The sequence below is a fragment of the Trichoplax adhaerens genome, genomic scaffold (assembly GCF_000150275.1).
Source record: "Trichoplax adhaerens TRIADscaffold_2 genomic scaffold, whole genome shotgun sequence".
Lineage (NCBI taxonomy): Eukaryota > Metazoa > Placozoa > Uniplacotomia > Trichoplacea > Trichoplacidae > Trichoplax > Trichoplax adhaerens.
The window spans coordinates 2,468,536-2,479,063 of NW_002060944.1; the positions used below are offsets into that span (position 1 = coordinate 2,468,536).

Genomic DNA, 10,528 nt, shown 5'->3' on the forward strand with positions numbered 1-10,528 from the left:
GATTTAGTAAATCTAATTTTCGATTAGCAGAGTCCATCATCGCTTCTTTAGCAACTTCCATTTTTTTATTATAATTTGAGTAAATATCTTGTAAGCATCCTTTGCTTAATAAAGTAGTTAATCGATTAACATTTATTAACTTACTTCTTTCATATTCGTCTTGCACTCCTTTCTGGAGTTTAGTACTTGGAGATTGATTTAAATAAATTTCAACTAATGGTAAAATTTGATAAAAACACTCCACGCGACCACTGATAGGAGTCCACATCTTATAGTCTTCCAAATTTCGATGATCCTCTAGAGTTAATAACCAACATAGCCTATTAAACTGGTCTTTATCAGGAGAACATATTTTTAATTCTTCCAAACAGTTGTGTAATATATTTACTGAACGGCCGTTTTGCATTTTCCAATCACTTAACAGCTCTAGAAATTTTTGCTTTAAACATATAAACTTGAAGAGTTTGCAGTTAAACCCAGGTACTTCTTGCAAGGGTTCAATAAAGGCTATGGCCTCCATAAATTTACCATCTAAAATTAAACTTCTAAGGAAAGAGAGATTATAGGGATAATCATAATCATTGATACCACTCTCCTTTTCTAATGCCACCATGGCAGCATACAACTTCCATTCACGCAACTGGGACAGCATTAACCGAATAACCTGTCGACGATCTATAAACACATTCATGCAGTCCATTGCTATCTCCAAAATACAAAAACTGCTTTAGGCTGAAAATAATAACAATGAAGTAGCCAGTAAAATGTGTTTCAGTAAATAAAATTAAATAGATTTTAATTTAATTTTTACTGTAAATTAAATCGAGTGCAATCAAGGATAAATAAATTTACTGTACTGTACTGCACTGTACCGTAATTGACGGGACAACTACAGTACAGTACAGTACAGTACTGTAGGTCATGGAGGTAAAACCATACAGTACAGTACAGTACAGTACAGTTAAGAAAAAGATACTTAATACTCAGTAGTTCAAAAGTCATACAGTATAGTACCGTACTGTTGTAAGTGTACAGTAAGTAGAGACCATTTGTAAGTCTCATTCAACCTTTACTTTTAGCTCTTTTTAGTCCTAACTACTAAACAAGATTGCTCTATAAAACTGTGGACTACTAAAATCTTCCTTTAAAAACGTACGAAATAAGGTTCAATTTCTGACTTTCATGAGAAGAATTCTCTAAACAGAGCATCTTCACTCGCCTGATTTTTGCTATCAAGAACTTCATTTTGAAAGCATTCGCAGATCAAGAGTCCCTCACTACTAGTTTTAACAGCAGTAAGTTAGATACACAAGATCGAGCAAAGTGATGACGCTGAATTCTTCCTCGTCCTGGAGCACCTTTCTTAAATCACTTGATGGCGGGGTAGTGTACATGGACAATTTGGCCGTAGAATACTTCCATTGGTCCGGTCATGTGAAAGAGATCTTAATGCGGGGCAATGTCAGAGCTATCAAGGATTTAGACATGAATTCGGTCAGTATTTTGTATCGGTATTTAGTACTGTGGTACAGATGATCATGATAAATAAATAAATATAAATATTTCTGAATATATCATGGCATAATTTTATGAAGATATACACGTACAGTATATTTTATTAGGAAATATTTGGCATGAATAAGTGCCAAATGAGCATAAGTAATACTTATTAAGTATGACTAAAACTTCGTAGAATTTACTATATTCTCAGCACTTGATAATAATTGGGTTATAAGAAGTTTTTGCTATTTGATGTACTGTACTTCTAAACAGATTGATCCTCAAGCGAACAAGGCTATATTTTGCATTTGCGAAACTTTAACTGGTACAAACATGGATAAAGTTAGACAAATTGTTGAATCGCATAATTTCAATCGAATCCTAGTATATTGTTCTGTACCGGAGTATTTGTATAATGAGTCTGGTGAAGATGAAGGCATTTTTGCTTTCCTAGCTGAAGAATTAGAAAGGCGGATGGGCAAACCGGTATGTACAATAATTTCAATTGCGTTAGTGCTTATTAAATATACTCGCATATATATATATCGATATGTCTTGATTAAAATAATGGATATACTTTTACCGATAATTTTATACGCGTATGTATGTTAGGATATTTTCAGTATAAGCTGACGCAAATCTTAAAGTAGCTGAATATGTAGTAAGGTCTATGATGAAAACTTATGAAAGAGATTTTATTCTCTTAAATCTTATAGATGGCTATGGCTGAGATTATTTTCTTGCCAATGTTTCATACATACATCTTTTCCGACTTCTTTATAACACCTACATTCAGTACATTTTTCCCCTTGCTACCAACAGATGCGAAACGATTAAATGAATTCTATAATAGTCAGGTTAGTCTATTTTCCGAGTCTTATCCGTAAAGGACATCCGATATTACTCTACAATTAAGTATATCATCTTAGCTAAAATAGCGAGTACTGTAATTTTTACTAATTTCGACAATATCACCTGTAACAACCACTTTTAGGGAGATAAAAGGAATATCCAAAGTCTCTCTGATATTACTTTAACACTATTGCCTCCTCCATTACAGGAAAGAATCAAGGTAAATAGTAATCAGTCCATGATTTCTGTTTAATTCTCTACATTAGCATCTACTTTCCATAATTCTTCGCTACTACTCAAATTATGTTATAAAATGTAATGACGAAGGCACTGAATATTTTAGGTATTTGCTGCACTTTTGGATGGAATGTTTGATGAAATGTCTATAGCGGAAGATTGCTACTGTGTCGGAGCTACTAGTCGCTTTGTTGCTACTGAGCTTGCTAATTTACAAAGTCAAAGAAGCAAAAAAAAAGTAAATTACAGTTTCTTAAACCTTATTCTCCAGAAAAATTTCATTATGAAGATACAGATATATTAACAATATATAAATCGCACCTATAGATTGCAAAACAAAAAGCATCAATTATATTAGTTGATAGAACACTCGACGTTGCTACTAGCGTTAACCATACATGCGAGACGCTCGGTAATAAAATTTTTGGTCTTCTACCAACACTTCCTGGTCATCATAGTGACGTAGCAGTCGAAATGAGCTGCTTATGTGCTCATGATAGGTATTTCTTTGTTTCGTTTATCGCAACGTTAAAGTATTTCGTGAACTAATTTTTATTATATGACAGCTTTAATGCTGTACCTGGATGTTTAGCTCATGTAGATAGTCCAATTGGAAAAACGCTTTTGCAATCATTTTTAACAAAACGTAGTAAAGTTAGTCAATGCGTCTTTCTTACCATCAACATAGTAAGGTGCAATAACTGATATCTGATTCTTATACCGTAACTCAGGAGTCCATAATGGAAGTCTCTCGCGCATTAGTCAGCGCCATTAGTGATGAAAGATTACCATTAGAAATTTCACCAAAAGCTGGGCAAATTACATCGGAAAAGTTACTGAATCTTGTAAAACTATTTAAGTATGTATACCCTAATATGAGATCTATATTTATTGCTCCTACAGTGATAAAATTTTGATATCATTAATTGAATTATAAGATCTACAGTATTTACTTTACTATTAACTAAATCCATAGGGATAACTCAGTAGCATATTCTAAATATGCCGATTTGCTTCAATATGCAATTGCGGTTACAAATGCGACTTCAATAGAAAAAAATAAATCGTGGGAGAAATTACTTGGAATAGAAAAGGTATAACGATTGCGTATACTTATAATGAAAACAGAATTACATTAAATGTTGTACAGGTGTGAACGATATCTCCCGCTATGAATAACAGCCCCTTTTAATATTTTAAAGATGCTAGCTTTACGCCTGTCCGATACCTCAGATAGATCGGAAGCAATGTCTATTTTAAAAGATTTAGTTGAATTAAATGTGAAGAAGTTGAAGAGGTAAACATTAAAAAATCCTTTTAGAGCGTTTTGTTGCTGTATATGTAAGTGTTGTATACTGGTAGCTCACTATTAATTGGCGTCTTACTGCTCATTTAAGAGGCATATCGGTTGAGGATATCCTGCTATTAATTCTGTTCTCTTGCTCACTTGTCGGCGAAGAATTTTGTTTGAAATATTCCGAACTGGAGGTTTTCATACATATTGCACATATTCTTACCTGTTCATAGTTACTATAGTGCAACTAATGTGGATGCACATATCTTGACATAACATGATTGTTATACGTATAGTCTTTAGTTTTCAAAGTGGCTTTCGCAGACGAAAATCCCCATGAAAGTATACAATTATTTGGTAGGTTCTGCTGATACGTACTTATATAATCTTATGTGCTAAGGTCTATCATTTCTAACTTTTCTAACTGAAGAACAACGAAATATTTTGATACTTTTTAGGAGAAGATGTATCAATTGAAAGCTTTAAGAGTTATATGAAGACTTTTCACAATAATGTTCTAGGCCTAAGTGAAGCACGCAGCCAATTGAGGCAGTTTAGGTAGAAGAAGAGAAATTATATAATAAATAAATCTGCTCATTAAATATCTTAAACGAATTTGTTACTCAGCTCGCAATTTCAATGTATAGAGACCTTCTAAAAGTTGGTGGCCAACAGAACTTAAACTATCAGTCAATAAATAAGCAGGTAATATCCTCTAGTCTATTTTGTAACAGCGATGCAAAAGCCATAATTTGACTTTCATTATACTAGAAAATCACTTATATGCTTTTTCTAATATGTTCATATTAACAATTCATAATCCAGATATTAAATGCTATATTCGATCCAAAGAAGGTTGAATTGATCGATGTTGAAAATAAGTCATCCGGACTACGAGATTTTATCAAAAGTGGTTTTAGGTAGTATTGAATGATTACACTAATTCTTGAATGCGCTTATTGTTGATTAAACTATTTATAACTAATTACCAATTACTTAGTTTATTCATGAACGTAAGCAAGCCTAGGCCAAATGATCATCCCTTATTGTTCTTATTTGTCATTGGTGGAATAACATGTGATGAATTAAAAAGTCTTAATGAGCTGGTGACTTCTCAGTATCCGAATATAAAGGTCTGTCACCATGAGCTACCAAGATGAATAGTATCTTATATTGATCATACAGCAATCTAGAATTCTTTCTGTTTTTATCACTCTTTTTAGGTTATCATTGGTAGCACCAGATTATTGAAACCGGACGATATTTGCATTCAAATTTTAAAGGAAGATAATCTCTTTATATGATAAAATTAAATTTGTACATATTTTCAATTTATTATATTATTTTAATGGTTATAGTAACTGTATGTCTTTTAAAATTTAACAATATCAAGTTCTTAAATAAACACGTTATGTTACTTTGTACTGTATGTAAAGATTAAAAGTTTTATTCAGAAGATAGAGCAAACTATTAAACTATAATATCAACAGATATACTAAAAACGACTAGTATTCATAATCAAAGGATATAGTAGTTAGTTGATCATATCGAAGAATTAAGGGCACTGTTAGGTAAGATAGTATTTTTTAGAAGTCATTGCTGAAAAATTTATGAAAGTGGTATCACCTGAATAATACACCCTGTAAATAATTACGGTTATAATGTGTGATAAAGTGTCTTCTCAAAAATATAACAAGAACTACAATTTCTTGCAAGCTTCACTTTATTACATAAGATTATGTTCATCTCACTACTACCAAGGATTCAGTACATTCGTAAATATGATATAAGATGTTGGGAAATGTTTAAAATCCTGTTAATCGACAATTATAATCTCTACTAATTAAAAATTTCCTAAAAAGGTTGTTGCTTGCTATACAATAGCACTTCTGACTTTTTATTTCTATTCTCATATGTATGGGGCTTTGTTACTGAGTCACATTTATTTACAATCTTAATAGACTATCAAACGCCCTTTCTTTAGATTAAGCGATTGCTCTTAAGTCATTTCTATAGTAATCTATATAAAACCTTGTAAAATAGTGAAGAAAAAAAGATGGCGACATCATGATCTGGTACGGTAAAACTTAAACATACTATCACTTTGTAGGTATTTTATATAGTAAAGTAATAATGGATTCATACTAAAAGCTATAATGGACTCCGCTTTTAGTCCTTTACTACAATTTCATCTATTCAGGAATATAGATCGGTAGCCAGAATTAGAAACAAAGTGCACACTGTGCAGTGCACAATTGGTGCATCGCAATTGATGATTAAGCTAATTAACATTGTAATGATTTCAGCTAATAGTAGTGCAGTACTGTAGGGTGGCTAATACGATGAGACGGCGCACTTGTACTGTTTCTAGTATGAGACTGTATCACATTAGGGAATTACTCAATTTTGTTAATTCAAATTTTGGGTTACGTAAGTGAACCTACAGTAATTGCAGGAGACTATTACTCGGTCATTACAGTTATGTAGGTGAACCAACAGTAATAGCAGGAAAATATTACTCGGTCATTTCAAACATAACGAATAAAATTAAAAACATATATTACATATATATCGATTTAGCTTCTAGCATGGACAATAAAGACTGAAGACAGAGCTAAAACATCTACTGATAAAGAACTGAGTGATTGGAATTTGATTACTTGATCGAAAATAATTTCAGATTCTAATTTACCGGCATAGAAATGTGATGGATACAGCAAACTAGCAGAGCTAATTTGTTATTCAATTTTAGATTATTCCGTACATTATATTATGTAAGTGTGAAATTTTCTGAAATACCATAACTGTACCAATTCAATTACGCGTATACGAACGGAAGTATCTTAGTGCTATATCAAACTGTAGTAGCGTTGTGATATTCTAATAGATTATGTAGACCTAATATATATATTACACTATATGTCCGTATTAATGAATTACAGGAATTATAAGGATATAGACAAATAGGAAAGTACCATTTTAAATAGATACATAGCTGACGGCAAAGGAACCTTTTTGATGTATACGCGTATGATATATATATATACGTATAGTAGTTAATTATAGGTATTCGATAGATTTTGAAATTGTAATTAAGCTTAATTCTAGCAGAAGCTTAAGGTTTTAGTTGGGTTCATTTAACAACAATAACACTTCTCAGCTTAGATCTTCGCTAGTAATCTGATTGAGTGTAGTGATGAAATAAGGAGCCGTCTTTAGTCTACCTAATCACTTTGAGGATCAAGTCCAATAGACGGACCAAGTTTCTAGAATTCAATATGATTGACAGATATTGAGACTGCCGGTTCTGTCAAATACTTCAAGCAAGGCAGTCAACTTTACCTTTTACGTTAAACAAAATGAGTTTCCAATTTTAGTTCGTACACAGTTTTGATGTATGATTTAGTTTTCCATTGTGAAAACTAAAATGATATAAGTGATAATCGTACGTACGAGAATATAGTCAGTCATACATTAAAGGAGGTACGTCTACAATCTTTCTTGACATTTGGAAGTACCCGCAATACTGTATTATAACCGTGTAGAAATGTGTGGTCCATGCCAGTCATCAGTAAATTCTAATAGAAAATACCGTATGGAAATTTTCAGTCAAGGACTACTAGAAATTATGAAAAGGAATCTAGATTCCTTTTTCTAACAGTCCTTGATCCAACGTTGCGCTCGGACTCGAGAATTTTCCTTATTACCTCGTATACTGGTCATTGCGCAGACCGCGTTACAGTTCCCTGAATCTGCAGTAGCCCTAACTATTTTGCATAAATTACTTTATACACAAAATTGTTAGGGCTAATATGCAGCGCTAATACTATGCCTTATAAACGTAGAGATTTAACTACTGGACACTCAGTGGACAGTCCAATGGCGCGTACAGTACACCACAGTACATTATACTGTAGGGTACAGTATTCGGATTTTGTGTACTGTACGCTCACGGTGCAGTCCTCTCTTCATGGTGTCTACTGTACAGTGTACTGTTCGAGTTTACAGTCCACGATTGTATATTTAATGCACATGTGGGTGCTCAGGTTCAAGCAAATAGACCTAAAATTTAAAAATTTTTTATATTTCTATCACCAATACTTTGAGTACAGTACCGAATGTCAAGAGAGAAGGTTTTTCTCAACAGGCAATCTTTGCTGTCATAACAACGGCAGGTTCAGTTTAAAAACCTGAGAGCTGTAACTGTTTCGGATTGGGTTAAGGTTGGAAATGGAATTCGATTTTGATATTAGTCAGTCATTGCCAGACTTTATTACTAAAGTGGATAATACGCTCAATCCTTTTAATCGACAACTGGATGTTACCAGGTTAGTGACAAGAACTTTCGTCATTAACAGTCTAGTACTTCTTTGCAAGAGGTACGTTAATTGATTACAAGTTGAATGAATACGCTCTTACTATAAATTTACCGAAACAGTGTTGATTCACAATTCTGGTAGTAAATATTTTATAGTTCTATCAGCGTACGAGTATACTGGTATTGTAACAAGGAGATAGCAAAATGGCGATGAATTCATGCGGTATTGACCATTTTAATTATATTTTACCACATTATAGCAGGAAGCGTTTGCAACAGAATTTAATCGTCATTATCGATCGTATGGGAATGGCATCAGCGAAGGCAAGACTTCTCCGACGACTTACAGTATAGTAGATTAAAACATAACATCAATAAAGATCAGTAAAACTTTATTTTCATCAACTAATACATTAGTTTAGACAAATGCTTCATACACACGCGTATAATCATTTAAAATAAAACAGATGTATTAGTACCGTGAACGACGGATTGCAGCAGTTCAATAAGAGTTATAGTATTTACAGTAGACTAGCAATTCATATTTTAATAAGACTGATACAAATTTGTTCAGAGTAAAATCTGCTCTAAATTAACGTTGAAATTCACAAATTTATCACTCATTCTAGGCTCAGTCTCTGAAAGGAGCAATAACAACTGCAGCTAAGCTAGGAATATCTGATCATCGATTGTACATATTAAAGGAAACTGAAGTGAATAGGTTAACCAGCTATTATTGCGTGATTAAGGATTAAGATCCAATTGCTGCTTCAACATAATTGTTGGTATATCATTGGTTCATCCAATCAGTTTACCAATACTATTTCATTTTATAGAGGGCTAGGGAAGGTAGTTGGTATATTAAAAGTTGGAAAAAAGAAGTTATTTGTTGTGGTAAGCTCCATGATAGGCTTATGCGAGAAATAGGTCACACTGATAGTCCGTTAGCTGGAGAAATTACACGATCTAGTTTTTTTAATTACGAAATATTCGGTTTCGCAATCAATTTATACTGCTATCCCTAATGTAGGATTATACTGGAGCACAACACGAATGCCTCCCTTTATGCGTGCTCGATTTTTATGTTCATGAGTCACAACAACGGACTGGGAATGGAAAACTCCTTTTTGAATACATGCTTAAGGTAATCTATTTGCTAGGGTATCACTGCAAATAGCACACTACTACGAGGACCTTCTTATTTATTATATTTATTATGATATGCTTTCCCATGCCTTTTTTAGGCTGAAAATGTAACCCCATCACACCTTGCAATTGATAGACCATCGTTTAAATTCCTATCATTTTTACAAAAGCATTATGGTTTAAGAGATACATTACCAAAGGTATGTTATTCTGTTCGTTTCTCATCAACCTTTTCTTTTACCTTAATGATAAATGAAATGCGTCTCCTTTTTTATATTTAGCAAGTTAATAATTTTGTCGTTTTCGAAGATTTATTTAATTTAATTAGGAAAAAGAAATCAGGTACATTTAATATGGATAGCTGATAATATGAATTAATATTTCGATGGATTACTTGCTATTCACTATGATACCATAATTTACAGATAAAAAACGAGTTTTAACTGTTTTATTGATTGCAAAGGCGGAATTACGCAACATCAGCCTACTAGCTTGAAACCACCAATTCCTCCTACAGGGCGGCGATGTATGCACTTCCTAAATCTAACAATTTGGCAGACACGATAATATACGCGTATATCATAAAAATATATCAGCATTTAATTTACAATTTATCCAATAATATTTTAAGCATTATATATGTGCAATAGATTTTAATAGACAAGAACATACATGGCATCCTTCGACTTCTACAAACGCATTAAGTGGTACTTCTATTTAAACCATATTTCATAGTTGTTTATAAGTCATATTACCAATAGTTCATTTTATCTGATCAAAATTTAAGGTTTAGGAAACACTTCCTTATTTACTGAAAAACCTCCAAAGAATCAAATATCATTGAGGTTAAGACACTTGAATATATTATGACCAAAGGACTGTAAATGCGAGCGTATTTCTTATCTGATACTTTGTTCAGTGATTATGATTTAGAAACGTAGCGATCTTGTTGACGCTATGAAAGCAAAGATCTTTGTTTACGAGTCTGCTCATAGTTTTTTCTTCATTGATAGTATGGAAATGCATGGAAATATCCAATCCAATGCGCTAGCCATAAATTCTAGACCTGACCAAAACTCCGCAAATATAGGTCTATCAGCCCAAGCTAATATGTATAGTCGCTACGGTTCATCTTTGCCTAATATTTTCAACAAGTCTACTCAACGCAGAGATCATGGTAA

At 32.8% G+C, this 10,528-nt stretch overlaps 3 protein-coding genes across 3 annotated transcripts; 2 read left to right on the forward strand and 1 right to left on the reverse strand.

The window, feature by feature from the left end:
• Nucleotides 1–223: 223 nt before the first annotated feature.
• TRIADDRAFT_21540 (uncharacterized protein) lies at nucleotides 224–691 on the reverse strand (the record flags this gene model as incomplete). The annotated part of the gene is made up of 1 exon (XM_002109807.1): nucleotides 224–691. A coding segment is annotated over one exon (468 nt), but the record flags the coding sequence as incomplete, so codon positions are not given.
• A 701-nt stretch (nucleotides 692–1,392) lies between these two features.
• TRIADDRAFT_53138 (uncharacterized protein) lies at nucleotides 1,393–5,187 on the forward strand (the record flags this gene model as incomplete). Its single annotated transcript, XM_002109237.1, has 17 exons — nucleotides 1,393–1,494; nucleotides 1,774–1,986; nucleotides 2,217–2,357; nucleotides 2,495–2,572; nucleotides 2,696–2,827; nucleotides 2,917–3,089; nucleotides 3,156–3,243; nucleotides 3,321–3,448; nucleotides 3,566–3,683; nucleotides 3,792–3,886; nucleotides 3,987–4,077; nucleotides 4,180–4,240; nucleotides 4,342–4,441; nucleotides 4,531–4,588; nucleotides 4,709–4,803; nucleotides 4,884–5,016; nucleotides 5,107–5,187. 17 exons carry the CDS (start codon nucleotides 1,393–1,395, stop codon nucleotides 5,185–5,187), a joined length of 1,887 nt encoding a protein of 628 aa, XP_002109273.1.
• Nucleotides 5,188–8,113: 2,926 nt separating this feature from the next.
• Nucleotides 8,114–9,914, forward strand: TRIADDRAFT_53139 (uncharacterized protein; the record flags this gene model as incomplete). Its single annotated transcript, XM_002109238.1, has 8 exons — nucleotides 8,114–8,211; nucleotides 8,462–8,549; nucleotides 8,831–8,922; nucleotides 9,038–9,095; nucleotides 9,232–9,345; nucleotides 9,446–9,547; nucleotides 9,629–9,689; nucleotides 9,811–9,914. 8 exons carry the CDS (start codon nucleotides 8,114–8,116, stop codon nucleotides 9,912–9,914), a joined length of 717 nt encoding a protein of 238 aa, XP_002109274.1.
• Nucleotides 9,915–10,528: the final 614 nt, after the last annotated feature.